General features: G+C 42.4%; 1 protein-coding gene and 1 long non-coding RNA gene across 3 annotated transcripts in view; one reads left to right on the plus strand and one right to left on the minus strand.

Annotated features, from left to right (window-relative positions):
* Positions 1-27,332, plus strand: part of LOC141133278 (uncharacterized) — an 81,924-nt gene that overhangs the window by 24,337 nt on the left and 30,255 nt on the right. The window lies entirely within an intron of this gene.
* Positions 1-27,332, minus strand: part of LOC141133277 (vascular cell adhesion protein 1-like) — a 66,077-nt gene that overhangs the window by 8,941 nt on the left and 29,804 nt on the right. The window contains exons 4-5 of one of the 2 annotated variants that reach the window (XM_073622551.1): positions 17,578-17,853; positions 7,780-8,055 (exon numbers count right to left, since the gene is read on the minus strand). In XM_073622551.1, coding sequence (XP_073478652.1) covers positions 7,780-8,055; positions 17,578-17,853 — 552 coding nt within the window. The remainder of the gene's footprint in view (positions 1-7,779; positions 8,056-17,577; positions 17,854-27,332) is intronic. The other variant, XM_073622552.1, reaches the window with a different exon arrangement.

Genomic DNA, 27,332 nt, shown 5'->3' on the forward strand with positions numbered 1-27,332 from the left:
TTCTGCCATCAAATATCTGTGTACTAATTATACCATTTTTGTTTTACATAGGGGAGAAAAGACTCGGAGGACACCCCTCATCCCAGGAGACCAGAGACCCCCCCCCCTCTGGAAGAAGGGGAAATACCAACCCAAGAAGCTGAGCAGGAGGAAGAAGATGTGGTGGAGATTGGCACCACAACAGGTGAGTGTCTGCGACCACAGACTCAGGTAAAAGAGATGGATGGTGGCATATTTTTGAGACCTTTTTTTTGTTCTTTATCTCTTTTTAGGTGATCGTGATCCAGAACGCTTTACATCTGAAAGTGCCCAGATACTCATCGGGGAGATCATGGGGTGTAATCTCCAATTGCAAAACATCCAGCAACAAATCACTGATGTTATTAAAAAAAATAATAACATCATTGATGTTTTGGGGCGAATTTAAACCCCACAAAATCACCTGTTTTATGTTACTAAAATTTTTACAATGTTTAGAAAAGCCAAATTTGGAGGATGCACACAGTGTGCCAACATGTGCTATCTGCCATCACGGGAGATCAATGGACGCGTTTTGGGGGTGCAACCCCTTCCTCAATTATAAAGTCACATTGAGGAAGGGCTTGCTCCCCCAAAACATGTCCCTTGATCCCCCCTGATGGCAGATAGCACATGTTGACATTCGTAAATTGGTGTGCATCTTCCAAATTTGGCTTTTCCAGGGGTGATTTCCCCCCATCTGAACGCTATATCAAACACAGTTCCTAAATACTCATGTCTGATATAGCCTTCAGGTTTTACCATATGTGAACTTTGTAAGTTCAAGTTTTTTGGCTTTCTTGTTGGTTTTACACAGGCCTGTTTTATCTGAAATGGATATTTCGATTTTTGATAATGCTACTGCAAACATTGTTATACAACAAACATGTTGGTTTGTTTTAAAAACCTTGCGTAAATGCACATGTGATTCTGCAGCTATAAAAAAGTGCCTTACTCAAGAATGTGTGGATTATTGTCTCAACACTACAACACTTTTGGGGTGATGTAATTGCTGTTTTATGCACAAATGGGGGTTATTTCCTAAGGGCAATTACACTTTGCACTACAAGTGCAGGTTCAGTGCAGCTGCAAGTGCACTTGTAGTGAAATGTGTTTTGGCATTTAGGAAGTACCAGCCAACAGTGTTTTTTATAAGGTTACCCAATCACGACATTTTCTGCACTCAAAACATTTCTGTCAGGGTCAGCTAAAACAAACACAAGCAGTAAATGTCCACCAAGAATTTCTTTTGTTTGTTTTTTATTTGAAAAAGGTGTCACAGATTCTCTGGCATATTGATAGCCCCCCTACCCGCAAAGAACTCCAGGTAGCGTAACCGGACATCACGGGCATTCAGGGAGGGCAAGCCAGGACGGCCACTTTCAAGCGCTGTCAGTGTTGATGGATTTGGGATTCCGGCCTCAGGCCCAACTGAGCCAGCATAGTTGGCTGAATGTTTTCTTAAAAAATTATGGAGAACACAGCAGGCAAGTATTATATGGTTCAGTTTATACTCCGCCATATGGATGGGTGTCAGAAATAATCGGAATCGGCTGGCCAGGATTCCAAATGTGTTCTCCACCACTCTTCGGGCTCTGGCCAGCCGGTAATTAAAAACCCTCTGTTCCGGGGTGAGGGTCCTCATCGGGAATGGCCGCATCAGGTGGTCCCCCAGCGCAAATGCTTCATCAGCAACGAACACAAATGGGAGACCTTCAACATTGTCCTCTGGAGGTGGCAAGTCCAAGCTGCCATTCTGGAGACGCCTGTAGAACTCCGTCTGGGCGATCACTCCACCATCGGACATCCGGCCATTCTTCCCCACGTCCACATACAAGAAGTCGTAATTAGCCGACACCACCGCCAACATCACTATACTATTAAACCCCTTGTAATTATAATAGTACGACCCCGAGTTGGGTGGTGGGACGATGTGGACGTGTTTCCCATCAATTGCCCCTCCGCAGTTAGGAAAGTCCCACCGCTGGGCAAAGTGGGAGGCCACAGTCTGCCATTCCTGTGGCGTTGAAGGAAACTGTTGAGGAAAAAACAATAAACATTACTATTTTTTCACAGAAACATGGCAAGCAGATTATACACAAACATTATGGGGCAACCTCCAGATAGCATTTAATAAGGGGAATTTAACAAGGCCAAAGTATAAGGTACACCTATCATATTCCCCCTCCCCCCCTCTCATGGGCCATTTCTAACATTATAGGGGGGGGGGGACTCTTGGACAGGTAACCCTCTTCACTTCATTGAGAGATGAATGCCTAAATACAGGGTATTATTTGGAACAGCCCCTCCTTAGTTACACTATTAGCAGACCACTGGACAGGTAAGAAGTGTCTGAATACAAAGATATAAATACACATTGTACACATTTGAGGACATTTGGACATTCTGCTATTACCTATCAAGATAATAATAGGATACAAAAACTTTAAACAGTTCCATTGGAAAGTATACAGGCAGGCCCTTGCACTACATGCTTTGGGGAATTCATTCATAAATCTGACCAGTAAAGAGATGGGTATAGTGTGTATGGGTTTGGCAAAGTCAGCAGATAGATGATTGAGGATAGAGAATTGGGATCAGCTGACTTAGCAGTTGGGGGGAGGGAGGGTTACCCAAAATTTGTGGACACCACAAAAAAAGCCTCTGGCACTCTGCCTGAATTTAAAGCTAAAATAACATTAACAAACATTTTAGGGGGTGTTTGGGGTAAAGCACTACCATGGAGCTGATAAAATACATTGTTAAGTGACTACATGAGGTGAATATAGGGGCAGGAGACACCATGCTGGAGAGGTTATTGAAGGGCAAATATGTATGAAGGACATAAAATAATAATTACATAAAAATCCAGCATGCATGAGGACAAAGGGGACATTCACAGCATATTACAATCATGGTAATTAGGGAATGAGGAAAGAAATACAAGATATTATCAAACATTCAATACAATAAAATGTGATATAAAAGGAAAAAAATCTTACCTTCATATACTCCTTCTGCAGGACCTGGATGATGGCAGAACAGGTCTCTGGGATGATGATACCCAGAGCCTGGGGGGAGATGCCTGTCGAGAACTTCAAGTCCTGCAGACTTCTCCCTGTGGCCAAATACCGCAAGGTAGTGACCAACCTCTGCTCCGGAGTGATGGCTTGCCTCATGCAGGTATCCTGCCTGCTGATATAGGGGGTCAGCGAAGCCAACAAACGGTGAAATACGGGGTCCGTCATCCTGAGAAAGTTCCTGAAATCATCAGGATTATTCTCACGGATCTCACGGAGCAAAGGCATATGAGAGAACTGGTCACGCTGAAGCAACCAATTCTTGGTCCATGAACTCCTCCCCACCCCGTTCATGGACTGGACTTGTGTCAAGGTCAGGACCCCAACACCAAGCCCCCGCACAGCACGAACTCTACGAGGAGTACGCATACGAAACATGGCTAGAAAACGGTCGGCTGCTCAGAACGAAGTAACAGAACGCACTGAAGAACAGCAAGGCCTGTGAAGAGCGACCTGAAAAACAGCAACGAGCGGGCAAGATCGCACAGTAAACTCCGATATGAACTGACTGCACGCACTGAAGAGCAGATACAAACCCACAAGCACAAACTGAACGGCAGAAAACGATCTGAAAGCCACGAGTCTGAAAAAGCGCGAATCGTCTCTCACCAAACTTTTACTAACACGAGATTAGCAAAAGAAGCCCAAAGGGTGCCGCGCTTGGTTCTGAACCGGCCTTTTCTAGTCTCGTCGTACGTGGTGTACGTCACCGCGTTGTTGTCGATCGGAAATTCCGACAACTTTGTGCGACCGTGTGTAGGCAAAACAAGTTTGAGCCAACATCCGTCAGAAAAAATCCTAGGATTTTGTTGTCGGAATGTCCGAACAAAGTCCGACCGTGTGTACGGGGCATTAGTGTGAGTGGATGGGACTGACTGGGGGAGGAGACATATCAGTGTTGCTACTTACTAGGAAAAAACATATGTCTCCACTCCCCTGACAAAACAGGGATTTGTGTGTTTACACACACAAATCCCCAAGCTGGCTCTCGTGCCTGCGATCGTGGGTAGCCAGTGGGGATCATGCCCGTCGGCCGCATGCATCGGGTCCCCCGCCGTGCAGTGGGTGCATGCGCGCGCCTCCGGCGGCTCTTAAAGGGAACAACGTACCCATGAATTGTTTTGCACAGCCGTGCCATTCTGCTGATGTATATCGGCGTGAGCCGGTCGGCAAGTGGTTAAAGAAATACTGCATAGAGAAAGCTAGGCAGAGCTTTGACTAGCAATGATCCTGAAAATTCCTCTTGTGCATCTGGTATCAGCTCTTCCTTAACCACTTAAGGGCCACCCTACAGCAGTTTTACCGCTACAGGGCGGCACCTCTGCACCGGATCAAGTATTTATACATGGTCTGGCTCTTCTGGGTAGGGGTGCGCATGCGATCCACCGCCGGCTCGCTCCCGCTGTGATCACACAAGTAGGAGTCCTGCAGCAGGTACCGTGGACTCGATGTCTGCCAGCACCCACGGTTCCTCCAGCAGAGAGGCAGAATGGCGGCCTGCTTATGTAAACAAAGCAGATCACCATTCTGACAGGTGGGAAGGCATGGATCCTGTGCTTCTGCAAAGCAGGGACAAGGATCCACGTCTTCCCCTAGAAAAAGCACCTCCCACAGTACCTATAAACACTAGTCAGGCACACAGTTAACCCTTTGATCACCCCTGATGTTAACCCCTTCCCGGCCAGCGTCATTAGTACAGTGACAGTGCATATTTTTTTAGCACTAATCACTGTATTAGTGTCACTGGTCCCCTAAAATTGGCAAAAAAGTGCCAGTTAGTATCAGAATGTTCACCGCAACATCGAGGTCCCACGATAAGTAAATATATCCCATAGTTTGTAGATGTTGTAACTTTTGCGCAAACCAATCATTATACAGAGATTTTTTTAACCAAAATGTTGACCTTAATTGATGACGAAATTAGATTTTTTAAATTTTTTATTGGATATGTTTTACAACAGAAAGTAATATATATATATATATGTATATATACATATACATATATATATATACATATATATATATATATATATATATATATATATATATATATATATATATATATATATATATATATATATATATATTTTTTTTTTATTTTATTTTTTTTTTTTTTAATTGTCGGTCTTTTCTTTGTTTATAGCGCAAAACGCAGAGGTGAGGTGATCAAATACCACCAAAAGAAAGCTCTATTTGTGGGGAAAAAAAGGACATACATTTTATTTGGGTACAGCTTCGCACGACTGCGCAATTGTCAGTTAAAGTAACGCAGTGCCGTATCGCAAAAAATGGCCTGGTCATGAAGGGGGGTAAACTCTCCGGAGGTCAAGTGGTGAAAGAAGTACTGCACATAGAAAGTCTGGCAGAGCTTTGACTAGCAATGATTCTGAAGACTACTCTTGTACATCTGTTATCAGCTCTTCCTTAATGAGTCAAGGCCAGTGCCAACTGCAACCTCTGCAGCCATAAAGCAGCCCTTTTGCTAACTGCAGCAAATTAAACTAAGACAAGCCTATTGAAAAAAAAAAGATACATAAAGAGGAACTGCAGTCTGCTCACATAATTTGTAATAAAAACATATTTGTTATTCTGAAGCTTCCCTCTAACCACTTTGCATATTTATTTATTTATTTCAGGTACTTATATAGCGCCGTCAATTTACGCAGCGCTTTACATTGTATATATATATTGTACATTCACATCAGTCCCTACACCCTCAAGGAGCTTACAATCTAAGGTCCCTAACTCACATTCATACATACTAGGGACAATTTAGACAGGATCCAATTAACCTACCAGCATGTCTTTGCATATTATTTTATATATACAGTAATATCTAGGATTTCGAGTAACTCAGTTAATGAGCATTTCGCAATGCGAGCTATTATTTTTTTAAAATCCTGGCTCAGTTTGCAAGCGTTGTCTTGCAAAACGAGTAGGATTCAAGCCTTTGCAGGGTGCAGTACCGCATTTGGCCAGAGGTGCGGGGGCGCCGGTGACACTCGGAGACGCTCGGAAGCACTCGGTTTCTGAGTGTTTCCAAGTGTCTCTGGCGCCCCCCCCCCACCTCTGGCCTCATGCAGTACTGCATACAATAGAAGTCACTGTGGAACTATCTGAGTTTCCATTGACTTCTATGGAGAAACTCGCTTTGATATACAAGTGCTTTGGATTGCAAGCATTCTTCTGGAACGAATTATGCTCGTAATCCAAGGTACCACTGTACTGTGACTCTGTACTTGCCAAATATGCTGCAGAAATCTCCCTCCACCGAGTCTGGCTGCATCCATTTTATCTGTGGGCAGCTGAAGCTGCTGCCTGTTCATTTCCTGGATTTACAGAGACACACAGAGGCACGCCTCCACCTCTGCAGCTTTCATTTGCCCTCTTATGACTCATCCCCCCTCCCTTCCTGGCAAACTCTCACGAGAGTGAGAGAGCTTTGCATGATGTCATAAGCCTAGGCTTTTTACCAGACAAGAAACAGGAAGTGGACTGTATAAGGTATTCATACCTCCCAACATTTTGAGATGGGAATGAGGGACACCTACTAGCAAACGTATGTAGGCATAGGACACGCCCCCTGCCACACCCCCTTAAAGGAGAATTTAAAAAAAGGTTACTTAAATCAACTTTAAGGACTTTTTTTTACCACTACTATTCCTTTATACTGGCTTTTAAAATTTACAAATGCACCAATTTAGAAGTTGGATGAAAGGTTTAGCACTGGGAAACATTTTTTGAAAGATAAAAAGTGCATTTTATATACAATTATATAGATCAGAGCAAAATGAGGGACAAATGAGGAGGAAAGAGGGACAAAGGGACATTGCTCCAAATCAGGGACAGTCCCTCGAAATCAGGGACAGTTGGGAGCTATGGGTATTTACTGGCAGAAAAAAATGTTTTGCTATCCAAAGTTAAAACAACAAGGGCAGAAGATTTAATAGATTAAAAAGATGAAAAAATGACTGAATTTCGTTCCGCTTTAACTTTCCAACAGAAAGTTAGAACTTTGTGCATTGCAGGTCTTCTCTAATGTGAGGCCCCAGGGAGGTTCGGTCAGAACACATTGACAGAATGATATCAACCAGCTGCCTTTAGGAAATCCTGGAATTCCCAAAGATTAGCTAAAGTTTGTGGCCAGGCAAAATACTGGTTGCTAAGCTGATCATATTATAAAGCATAGGTGTGCATCCCAAAGCTCAAACATATATGCGATGTGTGTGTGTGTGTGTGTGTGTATATACATATACTGACAGTGTCAGTAGGGCAGAGATTGGTGTCAGTACTTTTTATTTTTATTTATTTATTTTTTATTATTTTTTACAATTGTATTTACATTTTTTTTTTTTTTTACTATTTTTTTTTTTACGATCCTAATTAGGGGACTTTGGTAAAATATCAGGGGTCCAAACACGGGGTATTTGCACCACACCAGGTGATTAGGGTGTGCCCAGGCACACCTGGCACACTGTGTGCCCATGCCTATGTTAAAAAACTTTGAGTTCCCCTGGCATACGTAGTGGACAAATTATAATGAAGATTTTTTGTGCAATTATGAGAAGCATAAATAACTGCAGCCAAATCTTACTGATGTTCCAAGACTAGCTATGATATGTTACAGACAACTCGCTTTCTACAGAGAGTTACAAGTGTCATAATTGGGTTTTTTGCTCACCATTGGCTTGTCCAATAATCCTTACGACCACTTGGTTACGAACTTTTCCATGTGTGTTTTGAGCTTCACATGCATAGGTTCCATTGTGAGCAGGAGTTGTTTTTCTTATGAAGATTTCACTCTTATCCGCAGAGAAAGACACGTGATCTTTGGAAGGAATGATCCAGAAGTACTTGGGTTCCGGGAATCCATCAGAGTGACAAGTTAGGTTTAGGGACTCACCTTCTTCAACAGTCTCACGGGGTAAGACCGTGACAAATGGAGTATCTGGCTGAGCTGAGAAAAAAAAAATAATAGAAAATAAGTCTAAGACACAAAGAACTATAATGAAATCATTACATGATTGTCTAGGTTTGAAGGTGACGAGGCGGCTGTTTGCCAACCTTACAACCCAGTAGGCATTTTTTACTGCACTGTACTGTGTCTACTGTACACAGTAGACACAGTACAGTGCAGTAAAAAATGCCTGTAAACTCAACATGCCCAGAAACGACTGTAAACGACCCTGTGTACATGGACAGATAAGATAACATAGAGAAGAAAAAAAACTTCCAACTGCTCCTAAAACGTCCGTTTACCAGCAGCAGTGTACATAAGGCCTAAAGAAATATAAAAAAAGTTTAAAACACGTATACAGTGCCTTGAAAAAGTATTCATATCCCTTGAAATTTTCCACATTTTGTCATGTTACAACCAAAAACGTAAATGTATTTTATTGGGATTTTATGTTAGACCAACACAAAGTGGCACATAATTGTGAAGTGGAAGGAAAATGATAAATGGTTTTTAATTTTTTTTACAAATAAATATCAGAAAAGTGTGGTGTGCATTTGTATTCAGCCCCCTTTACTCTGATACCCCTAACTAAAATCTAGTGGAACCAATTGCTTTTAGAAGTCATCTAATTCATAAATAGAGTCCACCTATGTGTAATTTATTCTCAGTATAAATTCAGCTGTTCTGTGAAGCCCTCAGAGGTTTGTTAGAGAACCTTAGTGAACAAAATGTGGTAAATTTCAAGGGGTATGAATACTTTTTCAAGGCACTGTATATGATATACTTTCCCATCTATTTATTAAAGCTAGCAGCATAAGGATTAAAAATAATCAATGTTGATTGGGAGAGTGAAGTTCCACTTTAAGTATTGGGTAAAGATACAGGTTATGCATTAAAAAACATATACTCAGAATTATTTGCGTGTTTACTTTATTAAAATATTTCTATAGAGCCATGAATAACAGACATGGTGGCATTACTCTTCATTCAACCCTTAAGCTTCCAGAAAGAAAGTATTTAAATCCATGGCATTTCCAGCCAATGATGCCCTTTCTGTTTGGAAACTACACCAATCAACTGCTTCCAATGCAGTTAAAAAGTAAAAGTACCTTGGTCTTATTGGCTTATTATTATTATTATTATACAGGATTTATATAGCGCCGACAGTTTACGCAGCGCTTTACAACAACAATTAGGGCAGACAGTACAAGTACAATACAATTCAATACAGGAGGAATCAGAGGGCCCTACTCGTTAGAGCTTACAATCTAGGAGGGAGGGTCAAGTTATACAAAAGGGTAATAGCTGTGGAGGATGAGCTAATGGAGAAAATAATGCAGTTGTTAGATGGAGGCAGGATAGGCTTCTCTGAAGAGTAAAGTCTTCAGGGATCGCCTAAAAGTGGATAAATTTGGAGACAGTCTGACAGATCGGGGTAGGGAATTCCAGAGGATGGGCGAGGCTCGGGAGAAGTCCTGGAGGCGGATATGGGAGGAGGTGATGAGGGAGCTAGAGAGCAGGAGGTCTTGGGAGGAACGGAGATGGCGTTTAGGTTGGTATTTTGAGACTAGGTTAGTGATGTAGCTGGGGGCAGAGTTGTGGATGGCTTTGTAACTTATTGTTAGTATTTTGAATTTAATTCGTTGGGCGAGTGGCAGCCAATGGAGGGATTGGCAGAGAGGGGTAGCAGACACTGATCGGTTTGTAAGGTGGATGAGTCTGGCAGCAGCATTCATGATGGACTGAAGGGGGGATAGTCTATTTAAAGGTAAGCCAATGAGGAGTGAGTTGCAGTAGTCAAGGCGAGAGATAACCAGGGAGTGAATCAGGAGCTTTGTGGTTTCATTGGTTAGAAAGGGACGTAGTTTAGAGATGTTGCGGAGGTTGAGGCGGCAAGCTTTGGAAAGTGATTGGATGTGGGGCTGAAAGGAGAGTTCGGAATCTAGGATAACACCTAGCACCCTGACATGTGGGGACGGGTGGATGGTTTTGCCATTGCTCTTCACAGAGAAGTCGGGGGAAGAGGCACGTGGGGGAGGAAATATTATAAGCTCGGTTTTGGACAAGTTGAGTTTGAGGAAGTGGTGTGACATCCATACAGATATGTCGGTTAGTAAGTTAGTGATGCGTGAGGAGACTGATGGAGTGAGTTGAGGGGTGGAGAGATAGATTTGTGTGTTATCAGCATAGAAATGATATTGAAAGCCATGAGAGGCTATCAGCTGACCCAGGGAAGAGGTGTAGATTGAGAATAAAAGAGGTCCAAGAACAGAACCTTGGGGGACCCCGACAGAGAAGGGAAGAGGAGTGGAGGAAGTAGAATTGTAAGTGACACTGAAGGTGCGTTGGGATAGGTAGGATGAGAGCCACTGAAGAGCACAGTCACGGAGACCGATGGAGTAAAGTTTTTTGAAGACTTCTGCTTGAAGACTTCATATGAGTTTTTAAACTACAACTGTCACACCACCAAAACCTAAGGGTCTCAAAGCATTCAACTGGCCTAAAGCCTATGTTTTTCTACAGTTGTGCTCAAAAGTTTGCATACCCCTGGAGAATTGGTAATATACAATATGTACCAATGTTAAAGAAGACATGAGTGAGCAGGCAAAACACATTTCTTTTATTTCTTATAGGATTCATATTCAATTGTAGGTCAACAGAATGGCACAATCTTAAAACAAACATGGCAACAAATAAACAAATGAAATGAGCCCTGTTCAAAAGTCTGCAGACCCTTAGTTCTTGATACTGTGCATTGCCCTCCCCATCAATGTAATAGCTGTCTATGAGGCCTCGAATTCCTGTAAGTGGTATAGCTGCCCATTTGTCTTGGCAAAATACCTCCAGGTCATGCAAAGTCTTTGGTTGTCTTGCATGAACCGCACGTTTCAGATCTCCCCAGAGTGGCTCGATGAAATTAAGGTCAGGAGACTATGATGGCCACTCCAGAACCTTCACTTTTTTCTGTTGTAACCACTGGAGGGTCAACTTGGCCTTGTGCTTGGGGTCATTGTCGTGCTGAAACGTCCAAGAGCATATCATGCGCAGCTTTTGTGCAGAAGAATGCAAACTGTCTGACCGCATTTTCTGATAACATGCTGCATTCACCTTGCCATAAATTTTCACAAGTTTCCTGTGCCTTTAGAGTTCACCTCCCTTCCCCCAAAACATCAGTGAGCCACCACCATTCTTCACAGTGGGGATGGTATTCTTGTCGCCATAGGCCTTGTTGACCCCTCTCCAAACATAGCGCTTATGGTTATGACCATAAAGCTCTATCTTGGTCTTGTCACGCCAGATTACAGTGTGCCAGAAGCTGTGAGATGTGTCAAGATGTTGCCGGGCATACACCTTTACGCATATTTTTTGTGGCATTGGCGCAGTAAAGGTTTCTTTCAGGCAACTCAAACATGCAGCTCATTTTTGTTCAAGTTCCAGAGCAGCCTGTATTTCTCCTGAGATTACCTGTGGGTTTTTCTGAACAATTCTTCTGGCAGTTGTGGCTGCAATCTTTCTTGATCTACCTATCTACCAATTTGACTGATTTCAGACATTAATGACTAAGGTTATGACTAAGGCAGGCCATACATGAGTCAAATTTCGAAAGAATTTTCTTTCAAAAATCTTATCTAAGAATTTTCGTTCGTATTTCGCACCATTAGTGGGCTGCAGCAACAGCCAATTTTCGTGCGGCAATCAAATTTGAGTAATCGGACATGTTGGAAATTTTTTGAAAAACGAACAATTTTCTAATCAATGATGGGAGAATCGTAATCGAGAAATGTAATCGAAAAAGAAATGTGCATGTGCAAGAAAAGAAAATTCCCGGAAAGAAAAAGGAAGATTCCAAGCCACGAAAATTATTTTCTGTAGCAACATGAGGTGAAATTGAAGGCTTGGTTGGCCGAATTTCGAAATCAATGGTGGCACCATTGGATCACAAAATGCACAAATTTTCAGATTTTCAAAACAAAATTATTTCAAAATTCGACCATGTATGGCCAGCCTAAGGCTGAGTATGGCTGAAATGTGTTAAAATGGACCTTTACCATGTTTATGTACTTTACAGAGTTTTCCTCACCTCCTCATCTAATACCTTTTCATTGGGTCCCAGCCCCACACTTTCTGGTTTCTTGCCTAGGCAAGAATGACATCCACTCTTGCTAAAGCTTCCTAGGATACCTTTTTCACCAATCCCAGGAGGCTTCAGCACACTAGACATGCACCCGGCAATGTTGGACACACTGTGCATTCTAAGTAGAAGAGACACCTGGCCCCCCGATGATGTCAGTATAGAAGAGAGTGATGTCGGACCTTATATTCAGTGGTGGAGCAGCAGGTTTCACCAGACAGCGCTAGCTTTGCTGGGTATCTGAGTAATTTAAGGACGACCAGTGATGCAGGTAGGAGGGGGGAAAAAGCGTAAAGGGGGAAAGAAATTCCTCTTTAACCAGGTTTTCAATCTTTTCTACTATATGTCCCTGGAGATTTATTAATACATTTTTTTTCAACAATAATGGCATTTGGAGCCTGTAAAGCAGCCCATAGTTGAGTCACGTTTTATTCAACCAACAGGTTGAAAAAAAAATAAGAAATTACTTGATTCCCCCATCCATACATGAGGTGGGTAAAGGAATCCTCCATGTTAAGCCTTTGTATTCTGACAGTGGGAAGACTTCCCTGCCATCAGAATACACTAACCAGTGCTGCCGGCTATAGCCTACAGCTCTGATTGAGTGGAAAAAATCTGCCGAGGTGGTTGTACGGAACTCAATCGGTAGATTGAGTTCCGTACAACCACCCTGTACGTGCGTAAATCGAAATTCAGCCAGTCCCTGCTGCCGCATTTCGATCCATGTATGGCCAGCTTAAAACTTCACTAGTACAGATATTCCAGAGCCCCAACAATGCTTATTTATTAGATAAGAGGTTCCCCCTCCCTTTAGATTTTAAGCTCCATGAGCAGGGCCCTCCTATTTCATCTGTATTGAACTGTATTGTAATTGTACTGTCCCCCTTTATATTGTAAAGCGCTGCACAAACTGCTGGTTTAACTGTATATAAATCCTGCATAATCAGCATAAAAAGAGATGGGGGGGGTTTAATTAAATACATTTTCAGCTCTGGCTTTTTTTTTCTGATGTCTGTGACCCAGTTGGAGAGATTTACCCTCACTTTCTGTCCTGATGGCCGGGTGTCACAAGAGAAGGAAGTGATAGAATTTCCTTCTGATGGAGACACAGACAGCAAGAATATAAAATGTATTTGAAAGAGTGAGGAAGGATTAGAACATTAGTCAGTATAGATTGCTCACAGTGTCTTCCTGTGCTGATAACACTGGCACCCTTCACGTCTTATCCCCTGGCTCCTGAGGGTGGCGCATTCAGATGGCGAAACACATAGGGCAAGCTTCCAGTGACGTCACTTCTGCTTTAGTGGAACGTATGCTGGAGAGCATAGCGGTAGTTTCACTTTTGATTTTTGAGCTCTATGATTTTATACTGATGTAAGTGCACTTTCCCATTTTCTGTTGATGGTCCTGCTGTTCTAATACTGCTGCCACAGAGAATCTTAAAGGGATAGAGTTACCTTTTTACCATATTGATGGGGGACCCAGTGCTCAGATTATAAAGGAGTGTTGACAACGTTGGCGGGGGATCCCATGCATGGTACATCGGCATAGAAAGCTTGACTTCTTTATTATAATAAGTCGACACCATCTGGTGAGTGCGGTGGCACTGAATAATAAAGACACATGCACTTTTTCTGTTTGAATTAGGAGCACACGTGATTTGGATTCCTTTTATGATTTATACATACTAGGGGGAGTACAACTGAGGGTAATCCGTAGTGGAGAAGTTTCTGGGGGTTTTGGTAGAGCATAAGCTCAATAATAACATGCAATGCCAAGCTGCGCTTTCCAAAGTGAGCAAAGTCCTTTCTTCTATTAAGAGATGTATGGACTCCAGAGAGAGCGATGTCATTTTGCCCCTGTACAAATCATTAATAAGACCTCCTCTGGAATATGCAGTTCAGTTTTGGGCACCAATTCTCAAAAAGGATATCGGGGAACTGGAGAAAGTGCAGAGAAGGGCAACCAAATTGATAAGAGGCATGGAGGAACTCCGCTATGAGTAAAGATTAGAGGAACTGAATTTATTCGCTCTTGAGAAAAGGAGATTAAGGGGAGATAGGATAGGATCAACATGTACAAATATATAAGGGGTCCATATAGTGAGCTTGGTGTTGAGTTATTCACTTTACAGTCAACACAGAGAACAAGGGGGCACTCTTTACGCCTAGAGGAAAAGAGATTTCATCTCCAAATATGGAATTGGTTTCTTCACAGTGAGAGCTGTGAAAATGTGGAATAGACTTCCTCCAGAGGTGGTTCTGGCCAGCTCAGTAGATTGCTTTAAGAAAGGCCTGGATTCTTTCCTAAATGCACACAATATAACTGGGTACTAGCATTTATAGGTAAAGTTGATCCAGGGAAAATCCGATTGCCTCTCAGGGGTCAGGAAGGATTTTTTTCCCCTGCTGTAGCAAACTGGATTATGCTTTGCTGGGGTTTTTCACCTTCCTCTGGATCAACTGTTGGTATAGAGTTGGGTAGATGGGATTGTTTGATATTATTTTTTATTTATTTTTATGGTTGAACTAGATGGACTTGTGTCTTTTTTCAACCTGACTAACTATGTAACTATATGTACGTAATAATAACACAATATTTATTGTTGTCATTTTCACTCATTGACACTAGCGCTGTCTTCCTTAGCAAAAGACTTGATTTATTAGCAATTAAAGTCTAACAGAGATTCTTCTCCATGTCATATTAAAAAGGTTTTTGATAAAATGAAATTCTAATATCCTAATATTTTACAGGTTTCCTTACTGAATAAGGTTTGACACCAGGTTCAAAGTGGAGAACCCCATAGTAACTCCTTTCTATGTTCTTACTGCTCAAAATGTATACTTCCTTTACTTTAAACAACTGTGATTAGTATTGCCTTATGAAATAAGCTCATCAGTCCTTGACACTAATTACAAGTACTATTTGAAACAGTTAAAAATAGTCCCAGAGCAACATTTCAGCCATTGAAGGGTTAAATGTGGATCATCCAGGACATCTGTTAAATGTATGATGGGAGAAAAGTCCCTTAACGTTCCCAAGGAAGTGCAAATGACCATTATCTCTTCCCCGACGCGTTTTGTCTACCAAGACATGATGATGTCTTGGTAGACAAAATGCATTGGGACGTACCGCGCTGGCTCCACAACACTGCGTTCTTCTTCTTGTGATCACATTATACAAAGGCCTGTTTTTATCTTCATTGATGTAAGTGCAAGACTTTAATTAATACATTTATAGCCAAGGATTTTATGTTATGTGGCAATCTTTTTTCCTGTATGACTCCTTCCTGTTAATTGGTGGAGCCCATGAGTCTCTATATGCTGAGCTTGGAACGTTATACTTTCTTAATGCTGGTCCCGGAAAGTTTGATTGCCGAATCTGCACTGCTGTACAACCCACATGCTGTTTCCTGTGATGCTAAAGACCCCATCAGTTTTGCTTGTTCGGCTCTCTGCTGCTGGCAGGTAGCCCATACCATTTGGTAAGAGTACCCTATTACCTTCACTGGTGGCGGTAGCACATTTGATGGTGAATCCGTTTCTCGACTGAATCGAGCACATACCTCTGTTGGTCATCTTTGGCTGGAGGTCTGAATTATTTACTTATCTTGCACCGTTTGAAAAAAAATCTTTTTTTTTTTCAGTTTGGGTCTCTTGACGCATTTTAATGGACATTATGGTTCTCAACATGTTTATATATATGTTGTCTTACTATTTTGCATACTAGTCTTGCTTTATAGGCAATTCCATTAATGGATGTTTGATTGTGCACTGTCACTCATATGTTTGTATTATTACACATGTCACTAGTTACGCTGCACTTAAATCCTTACCACTCTCTTTACACAATTTGTCTAATTGCAGTGTCAACAGCTCATTTATTGAGTGTGGTGGCGCAGTATTTTCCGTCACTATTTTTACCTAAGTTGATCAATCAACTCATGTCCAACCAGTCTGTCTAAATGGTTGTGTGATTATTGCCAGCAGCTATAGCCACTGGCAATATTCACTGTGTGTTCTCCCAGCCGGGATGGCTCCCCCTGCCAAGATGACCGCTGGACACTTGTAAATCCCCAGGAAGTTCTTGGGTACATATCTTTGGCAAGCCAGATCTCTGCTGACCTGCCCAGCCTACATTGTTGAGGTGGTTTGGACAACTTACATGGAATTTTCTTAGAGAACAGTACTTTAAGAGTATGTTTTCTTTGAAAGCAAGCAAAACTCCACTGGCCTGTCCAGCCTGCTTCCCTAGATTATCACTAGGCAGTGGCAAAGCTAGACATTCTTTCACCCGGGGCAAAGACTCAGTTTGGCGCCCACCCTCTCAATTTTGATAAAGACCCCATTCCCTATTTTGATAAAATCACCACTCCTAATCTCCCCCCTCATTTCACCTTCTGATAAACCCTCTAATAGTCTGGGGGGGGGACGCCCCCCAAGAAAATTGAGCACCAGCCGCCACTGCCAGTAATAATAGGGATTGCTTGGGATTTAGACACCAAGCAGGTACTCACAGAACTCAGATCACATTCCCAAGTTAGATACTACAGAGCTGAGTCAGATGACTACAGCCACCAGCTGATCAACAACCCCCCCAGGCTGCGGATCATAAGTTCTGACTTCACAGATTCACAGAGAGAGAGGGGATCTCCCTGGGCATTTAATCCTGCAGCCGCCTTGGGGGTCTGTTGATCCCTTCAAGAATGACATGGATGGATGGATCATGGGGCAGACGGTGTCAGTGTCACTGTGTCACCACGGGTACTGCTGCTCTCTCCTGCCTGGATCCCAGGTTCAGCAGGACTGATTCTCGCTCACTCCTCCAGCTGGATCTCTTCAGGAAGGAACAACACAGCAGCAGCCCAGCAGGTCCTGATCCAGGCTCCCCCTGCCCTGAGATCGGGGCTTTGGGATGCAGGCTCCGGGGTTCGCCTCATTGTTACATCAAGCAGCCGGGCAGTTTGGCATCCCTCTTCAGATGCAGGCAGAGGCAGCAGCTCAGCTCCGGTCAGTGAGTCTGACTGTGACAGTCCAGCCCGATCCAACCGGCTGGCGGCCACCATAGCCATATCCCTGCGGTTGTAAGCTGGCAGCTGCCGAGTGCCGACATCTCTCAATTTGGCTCCTTGACTCCCAGGGTGGGAGGTGCCCCTCTGAAGTTGGCACCTGGGGCACATGTCCCCCCTGCCCCCCTGGTTTCGGCCCGTCACTAGGTATGTAGATTTTTTGTGGAACCAGTATTTATGAGAAAAACAATGGAGTTGACTGCCTTGTGCTACCACTGTGCATTTGACTATAATAGCTTTGACAACAGTATAGAAACATTTTATCCATCTCCGTCGTCCCCCCATCAAATTATTGGTGATATAATTAGGACTACTTGCTTACCTCCAGGGTTTTTTATAATGTCTAAGAATTTCTCCTCACGAACTCTTCCATGTTTGTTCTTGACCATACACAGGTAGCTACCTTTGTGAGCAAAAGAGACTTTGGCTATATTAACAATACTTTTATCCTGCGAGAAAGTCACATGAGCATCTGTAGGAAGATCCCAAGAGTACTCGGGTTCAGGTAATCCCTCAGAACGGCAAGTCAGGGTTACGGATTCACCTTCTTTGACAGTTGTATAAGGTTTTATTGAGATAGTTGGGAACTCTGGCCTTGCTGAGGAAGAAGATATCAGAAAGTAAGTTTAGGAAACACAGATACAGAAAGTTTCAGAAAAACAGATACAGGGGGTCCCTGGGTTACAAACAAGTTAGGGACTGTAGGTTTGTTCTTAAGTTGAAGCTGTTTGTAAGTCGGAACAGGTACATTTTTTAAGTGTAGCTCCAGCCAAAAAAAGTAATTTTAAGCTTTTTGGATAGCATAGGTAAGGGTTAACACCCCTGTAACATTTGTTTTGCTGTGTGTGTTTCACTTCACTTTCTGTCCCAATGACAATTGGATTTTGAAAATTTTGGGTTGTTGTGGAAACAAGCCTTGGTGATAAAGCATCAGTGGAGGTACCTTTTCCCCATAATAGCTCTTACAGGAGTGAATTTCCCTTCCTAGGGGTAGATTTCCTCTCACTTCCTGTTGTCTCCCTCCGTTTGTAAGTAGGAGTTGTTTGTAAGCTGGATGTTTGTAACTAGGGGACCCCCTGTACATAGAAGAGTGACAGCAAAATAATGTGGTCCACAGAATCTGCCTTAAATAACACAAAAAAAAATAAAAACGGTTTTGTATTTATTTTTTTATAGTTTTTTTTTAAGGTGATGATGCCAGTTTTGGAACAACCTATACTTTCCGTTGCAAACCAACACATTTGAGTCAAATAGTTAATTTGCTTTTTGGGACTAGGGCCAGTAACTCTTAGCATAGGCATGTTGGCACTGATAACCAAGAATCCTAAAATTCCAAAACTGTCCCTAACTTCTAAAGTGAATCTAAACAGTACCCTTCACAATTACCCTTAACCCATCTTGACACTTAATCTAACCTCTAAAGTGAGCCTGTAACACTTACCCCCACCCAATACCTAATTTCATTTATGCACTACACTCAGAGACACTGTCACTTTATTCATTCAGGGCAAATTGACAGTGTTTACACCTACAGTTACTTGAAAAAGTATTTATACCGTTTGAAATTTTCCACATTTTGTCATGTTACAACCAAAAATGTAAATGTATTTTATTGCTATTTTATGTGATAGTTCAACACAAAGTGGCACATAATTGTGAAGTGGAAGGAAAATGATAAATTGTTTTCAAAATTTCAAATATCGGTGTGGCGATGCATTTGTATTCAGCCCCCCTGAATTAATACTTTGTAGAACCACCTTTCACTGCAATTACAGCTGCAAGTCTTTTTGGGGATGTCTCTACCAGCTTTGCACGTCTAGAGAGTGAAATGTTTGCCCATTCTTCTTTCAAAAAAGCTCAAGCTCTGTCAGATTGGATGGAGAGCATCTGTGAACAGCAATTTTCAAGTCTTGCCACAGATTCTCAATTGGATTCAGGCCTGGACTTTGACTTAACCATTCTAACACATGAATATGCTTTGATCTATACCATTCCATTGTAGCTCTGGCTGTATGTTTAGGGTCGTTGTCCAGCTGGAAGGTGAACCTCCGCCCCAGTCTCAAGTCCTTAGCAGACTCTAACAGGTTTTCTTCTAAGATTGCCTGGTATTTGGCTCCATCCATCTTCCCATCAACTCTGACCAGCTTCCCTGTCCCTGCTGAAGAAAAGCATCCCCACAACATGATGCCGCCACCACCATGTTTAACGGTGGGGATGGTGTGTTCAGGGTGATGTGCAGTGTTAGTTTTCCGCCACACATAGCGTTTTGCTTTCAGGCAAAAAAGTTCAATTTTGGTCTCATCTAACCAGAGCATCTTCTTCCCCATGTTTGCTGTGTTCCCAACATGGCTTCTTGCAAACTGCAAATGGGACTTCTTATGGCTTTCTTTCAACAATGGCTTTCTTCTTGCCACTCTTCCATAAAGGCCAGATTTGTGGAGTGCATTACTAATAGTTGTCCTGTGGACAGATTCCCCCACCTGATCTGTGGATTTCTGTAGCTCCTCCAGAGTTACCATGAGCCTCTTGGCTGCTTCTCTGATTAATGCTCTCCTTACCCAGACTGTTAGTTTAGGTGGACCATCTTGTCTTGGTAGGTTTGCAGGTGTGTCAAACTCTTTCCATTTTTCGATGATGGATTGAACAGTGCTCTGTGAGATGTTCAAAGCTTGGGATATTTTTTTATATGGAATGGGAAGTAGCAGCGCTGACAGCAGTGATATTGAACAATATGTTATAATAAACACTAAATTAATTAAACAAAAAAAGTGCATAGGTGAAAAAAAAATGTCCATCTATATAGAAAAATAATGTTCAAAGCCTTAAGCCCATAAATTAATCTTCCAATGTGATGATTAAATGAAATACAATGATTGAATGTATAAATCCTCCACCGCACCGCAGTGATGACACCACACAGAGTGCTTGCTTACCCCAAGGCAAGCTTTAGAAGCTTGTGACCTGTTACCCGGTCAGGGCCTTTATCCAAGAGGAAATCAGGGGGGCGATATTCCAACAAGCCCCACGGAAGGGGTCAGTCCCAGCACAAATCTTGTCAAGTACACAGGTCACAAAAGGTAGCAAGATGAGTATCACTCAGAGGTTCCCCAAAAAAAGGAAAGGAATCGACATAGCGTAATCCTGATAACTCGTATTTTTTAGTAACTAGAAAGACACTTACAATGTCACGGAGATAAAACAGCAAAACAGCCGGCCGGCTATAGCGAACACCCGTCCTACAGACGGTACACGCGGAACGTCAGCACGTCAGCTCCTCCCGACGTGCGTTTCGTCACACAATGACGTCGTCTGGGGCATGAGCGACGCACTGACGTGTGGCATGTAAATACGCATTGGTTTGAACCAAGCCTTGATGTGGGTCAAACCAGTAAATCATCTTGCGCTTCACCAGTAAACCTGGCAACGCTCAAAACCACCATCTTGGATGCTGGAAAAAAACGGATACAGGAATTAACTTAAAATTAGTGTGAATAAAATAAGAGTTTGGAAGGAGGATCGTAGGCACCAAAAATACAAGGCATCCACCGATTTTGGTTGACCTCTAACCAAACCTCTTACATCTTTATAGAAAATTTTATTTAAAAAAAATTTGTCTCAGAAGGTGGAAAAAATATCAAAAAATATTTTATAATAAATAAAAACATAATATATAAGTTATTGTATTTTGTATCTAGAAATTAATCTCTATTCACACTAGTATGTGACAAAGATCAAGTATTAATTTACATTAAAAATAAAAATAAGAAAGTGTACTAAAAATAAACTAAAAATAAACTAAAAATAGAGGACAAGAGAAACAAATAGGGGATTATAAATGACAAATTGCCCTCTACTCTTAATAGGTTAACTGGGACCAAAATTAAGCCCAATTATCATGAGCAGACCCCCTAAAAAGATAATATTTACTGCTCAGATTTCCAATTTTTACATTAATAGTGTCAGAGAGGTTACCTGGTTGGGCGTTGGTGCACGCCGGGGCGCGTTGGTGCGCGCGTTCCTGTGCGTGCTGGGGCGCGTGCTTCTGGGGGCACTGGCGTGTCTAATCCCACTGGCCGCGCTGTGCCTGGTGGTGCTGGTGTGCGCGCCAGTGTCTGGGGGCGTGTGCGGGTGCGCGGGCGTCTGTGCGTATCGGTGCGCGCACGAGAGCAGCGTTTGGCGCCAATCAGCCTATTTAGGTCTGCTGCTATCTCTGATCGGTGCTGCCTGATCAACAGCTCTGTGCCTAGTTCCTGTTTCCTGTTTCCTGTTCCTAGTTCCTGTGTTCCTGAGTTCCTGAGTTCCAGATCTGTTGACGACCCGGCTTGCCTTTGGATTCTTCTGACCTCCGCCTGCATCTGACCGGCTTGTTTTGACCTCACTTCTGCCTGCTCCTCCTGTACCTCTGCTGCCCGCCTGTTGCCAAACCCAGCCTGTGCATTGACCTGTCTTTAGCTCCTGCTCAGCATCCGTTGCCTGTGCCTCTGACTATCATCTGCTGTCTGAAGACTGCTAGCTTCTGGAATACGGACTTCTGCACAGGCTCTCATACCACTCCGCACTTGTGTGCTTCCTGTCTGCTCTACCAGGGGCCGCAAGTCGGATACATAAGGGAGCCTACCCTCTGCCCAAGTGGACTCTCCGGTCTGGTAGTGAGAGACCTGACAAATAGTATATAGGAAAAAGAGTGATAGGCAATATTAGTAAAAAATTCGGTCAAAGATGATTTCCATTGACCCACATAGAGGGTCATTACCTAGCATATATCCAAATATAAGGATATCATATACATAGACCCCATCATTCTTTACAAAATGAATGTCTAATACATATCACAACTAATCAGGCCATGCAGAAGGAGCCTAAACGAAACCGATGGCAGTTTTAAAAGATAATAGAACAGATTACTATCAAGAATTATCAATAAAGGCATTAGTGTCGGTATCTACGTTGAGCCCATGTGGAGTATAACATTTTATTTTATGGATCCACAGCATCTCGAGTCTGGAAATACTCCTAACAAGAGAGCTCCCTCTCCAGTGGGGACGGTATCTATCAATCCCCAAAAAGATGGTTTTGGAGGGGTCTTTATTATGTGTGGTCAGATAATGTTTTGAGACTGAGTGTTTTGGAAACCCATTTTTGATATTGGTAATATGTTTGTTAAGTCGGACGGAGAGGGGTCGTCTAGTCCTGCCCACATACTGTAACCCGCAAGGGCACTGAAGCAGGTAGACGACCCCCTCTGTTGAACAAGTAATGAAAGGCTCAATTTCATGTTCAATCTGTGTACTGTGGGAAGTAAATTTTTGGGTACGTCTACGCGTGCCAGTATTAAAGGAACACACTCGACATCTTCCACATTTATAATAACCTGTAAGATTGTCAAAAAGACCTTTCATATTGGTGGTAGGGGGATCCAGGACGTTGGGGGCCAATCTGTCTGTGAGAGACAATGTTCCTCTGAATATGACCTGTGGCCTATCTGGTAGAACTGATCTCATGAGAGGGTCGTTACCCAAAATATGCCAATGTTTATTCAGTAAATTCTTAATGCTGTTATGCTGTACCGAGTAAGTGGTAGTGAATGGAAGGAGAACAGAATTGTTCTCACGAGGTGGCCTCTCAGTCAGCAACTCATTCCTATCCAAACCATTGACTTCATTCAGAGTGGATTTTAATGTTTCCAAAAGGTAGCCCTTCTCCAAAAACCTATCCACCAAAATTTCAGCTTGTTCTAAAAACTGAGTGGCATCTGTACACTTACGTTTAAGACGTATAAATTGGCTCTTGGGGACAGAACGGAGCCATGTTTTGTGATGGCAACTATCAATAGGGATATAAGAGTTGCGATCTGTATTTTTGAAAAACGTAGAGGTGACAAACCAGTTGCATTGAATAGTTATACTTAAATCAAGGAAATTGATGTTAGACTGACTAGCCTCAAAATTCAATAAAATACCCCTATTATTTTTATTTAAATCTTCCATGAAAAGATCCAAGTCGCTGCGGGCTCCATCCCATAGGAGGAGGACGTCGTCAATGTTCCTAGCCCACAGTTTTAACTGGGGCCTCTGGCAAACATTGACGACATCCTCCTCCCATAGGGCCATAAAAAGATTCGCGAGACTGGGAGCATATTTGGCCCCCATAGCAACTCCACGATCTTGGCGGTAAAATTGTTTGTCAAACCAAAAGTAATTGTGTGATGCCGCATACCTCAAAAGCTCCATAATGAAATTAATTTGTTCATCGTAGAGTTCAGAATCCCGCCTAAGATAATACTCTACTGCTAAAATGGCCCAAACTGTGGGAAATTATCGTATACAGGGATGTTACATCTGCCGTAACCATCCACATGGTGGAAGTGGGGGTATAGTTAGACAAAAGATTAATAACATGTCTAGAGTCTTTAATAAGGGAGGGCATTTTAGCTACCAAGGGTTGTAAGAAAAAGTCAATATACCTGCCCACCCTGGACATGAGGGAATCTATCCCACTCACGATAGGACGTCCCGGGGGGCAGGTAGGGTGTTTGTGGACTTTGGGTAGGTAATATATAACTGGAGTGCGGGGGGCTTTGGGGATAAGATACTACTTCTCCTTTTTATTAATAATCCCCTGTGTAAATCCTCCATCAATTAGTGTCTTTAATTCTCTTAGATAGGGGATTTTAGGGTCTGACTTAAGAGGAGTGTAGGTGTCTCTATCACTTAAGATCCTATACATCTCTTTTAAATAGTCCTCTCTATTGAGGACTACAATCCCTCCCCCCTTGTCAGCAGGTCTGATTACCAACTCCTTATTGTTACATAATGAGTCCAGACCTGTCTGGAAATCCTTTTTAATGGGCATCTTCTCAAGGTCTCTTAGTAAAACATCTTTGAAAACTTTAATAGAGGGGGCTGTTGCCCCCGGAGGGTTGAAAAGGGAGGCATTAGCAAGTCCTGAGTGATGGTAGTCACTAAACACCTCTCCTCTATCTTCTATTGGATTGGAAAGCATGTATCTCTTAATGTTGATTTTACGGATAAACTTGTGAATATCCATATAAGTTTCAAATTTATTCAGCTTCCGGGGGGGGGGGGGGGGGGGGTGCGAATTTGAGACCTTTATCCAATACCTGTTTCTCCTGAACACTTAGAATAACTGTACTTGGATTAAAAATACCTGTTCCAGCTAAAGCTTTTTTCTTTTTAGTTCGTATTCGTCTACCCCCTCTAGTTCCTCTCCTTGATCTGCCGTTCGCTTGGTACCCTGGCTGGGCCTGTGAAAACCCCATTGCTGGGAGTCTTGACCAGATGGTCCGGAACTAGCATAAGTAACCCCCCTATCATTCCCATAATATTGGGATAGGCCGGGAGGTTCTCTACCTCTAGGGGGGTATGGGGTACCAGCTTGATCCCCACAGTTCTCTAAAGGTCCATCCAAGTCCCGCAAGGGGAAGAATCTGTTTTGTGTGTTGCCACCAAAACCAAAACAATTCTCAGTGTCTGTTATGCCAGATGGATTTGATTGTAAACCACCGGGCATATAGGGATAACTATAATCAGAACTATTAGGGTATGCCATGTCATTACGAACAGGTGGTGGACACCCAGATCCCCCAGATTTAGGGTAATTTTGCACACGAGGTGGAGGGCCCCATCTTGGGTTATAACCCGAGCCGTACTGAGAGGTGTCTTGAGAATAGGGAGCCCATCCCTGATTATGGTTAGGACCATAATAGGGAGTATTCTGATTCCGTCCTCCCCTGTTCCCTTGATTGGGTCTAGGGGGGCGCTGAGAGGAACCAGGATAATGGGTTGAAGATGGTACCCCTCTAACATAGTTGTAGGTTCTGTAGGGGGATTGATGAGAACCCCTTCTATTCCTATCATTGGTCCTCTGTGGGTTATTGGGGACAGGTGTTCTCCCTTGGTTAGAAGTGGTGGAAGGTAATGTTTCCATTGTGGCATTATTTTGGTTCGCATTAGTCGCATTGGCTGCCAATAATTTTTTTTGCCACTCGAAAACAACACCACCATGATAATCTGCTAAGTCTCTATTGTATTTTTTCTTCTTTTTGTATTTCTGTTCTCTGTCCTCTTTCTCTAAAATATTCAATAAAACTTGTGATTTATCCTTGTATTCAGCAGTGTCTTGGAGTGGAGTTAGTTTCTCCTTAAGGGTATTGATTTCTTCATCTAACCAAGAGAGTTTAAGTAACTTTCTTTCAATCAAAAACCTGAGGAGACTAACTCCAGCTTCGTTAAAATATTCGTACCAGTCTTCTAATTTTATGTCGCCCTTTTGGGGACTAACCTCCCACCTAAGACTTCTAGGGACCATATTGGACTTGACATAGGTCTCCAAATATGCGACATCCCATTTAGTATGGGTTTCGGTTATAGTAAGGTTTTTCAACCTAGTGAAGAGACCACTTAAATCTCCCTCTTCATCTTTGTATGGTTCAAAGACCCCAGTAGTATTAACCTTTTTGGAGGCCCTATAATCAAAGATATCCATAGTATGATCAATGGGTATTCAGGTGGATGTTGTCTTAATTGAGCAAGCTGCAGTATGTGGGTATCAGTGGCATAGATAAGTAGTAAAAAAAAAATACCGCGCTATATAAAATTAAATGAAATGAGAAAAGCTAATGACAATTATAAATTAAGACATAGACATTTGACATCATCAAATAGTGAAAATATGTGGAAACAATACATAAAAGCAGCCTCTATAAGTGGGACACACACAAAAACATATGGAATGGGAAGTAGCAGCGCTGACAGCAGTGATATTGAACAATATGTTATAATAAACACTAAATTAATTAAACAAAAAAAGTGCATAGGTGAAAAAAAATGTCCATCTATATAGAAAAATAATGTTCAAAGCCTTAAGCCCATAAATTAATCTTCCAATGTGATGATTAAATGAAACAAATACGATGATTGAATGTATAAATCCTCCACCGCACCGCAGTGATGACACCACATAGAGCGTTCGCTTACCCCAAGGCAAGCTTTAGAAGCTTGCGACCTGTTACCCGGCCAGGGCCTTTATCCAAGAGGAAATCAGGGGGGCGATATTCCAACAAGCCCCACGGAAGGGGTCAGTCCCAGCACAAATCTCGTCAAGTACACAGGTCACAAAAGGTAGCAAGATGAGTATCACTCAGAGGTTCCCCAAAAAAAGGAAAGGAATCGACATAGCATAATCCTGATAACTCGTATTTATTAGTAATTAGAAAGACACTTACAATGTCACAGAGATAAAACAGCAAAACAGCCGGCCGGCTATAGCGAACACCCGTCCTACAGACGGCACACGCGGAACGTCAGCACGTCAGCTCCTCCCGACGCGCATTTCGTCACACAATGATGTCGTCTGGGGCACGGGCGACACACTGAGGTGACGCATGTAAATACACATTGGTTTGAACCAAGCCTCGATGTGGGTCAAACCTAACCTTGCTTTTTTTATAACCTATAAAAAAATGTATAACCTAACCCTGCTTTAAACTTCTCCACAACTTTATCCCTGATCTGTCTGTTCACTAAGGTTCTCTAACAAACCTCTGAGCTGTATTTATATTGAGATTAAATTACACACAGGTGGACTCTATTTACTAATTAGGTGACTTCTGAAGGCAATTGGTTCCACTAGATTTTAGTTAGGGCTATCAGAGTAAAGGGGGCTGAATACAAATGCATGCCACACTTTTCAGATATTTATTTGTAAAATATTTTGAAAAACATTTATCATTTTCCTTCCACTTCACAATTATGTGCCACTTTCTGTTGGTCTATCACATAAAATCCCAATAAAATCCATTTACGTTTTTGGTTGTAACATGACAAAATGTGGAAAATTTCAAGGGGTGTGAATACTTTTTCCAGGCACTGCATGTTTTTGGTTGTAATATGACAAAATTTGGAAAATTTCAAGGGGTATGAATACTTTTTCAAGGCATTGTAGATCACCCCAGGCATGTACAGTACACTGAACCAGCCACTCTTCCTTGCCACCTCCCTACACTGTCGGAGCTCTCATTTTTTTAGCAGTGCTTCCAGCTATTGTGGAGCATGCGGC

This window comes from Aquarana catesbeiana, linkage group LG03, assembly GCF_042186555.1.
Source record: "Aquarana catesbeiana isolate 2022-GZ linkage group LG03, ASM4218655v1, whole genome shotgun sequence".
NCBI classification, from domain to species: Eukaryota; Metazoa; Chordata; class Amphibia; order Anura; family Ranidae; genus Aquarana; species Aquarana catesbeiana.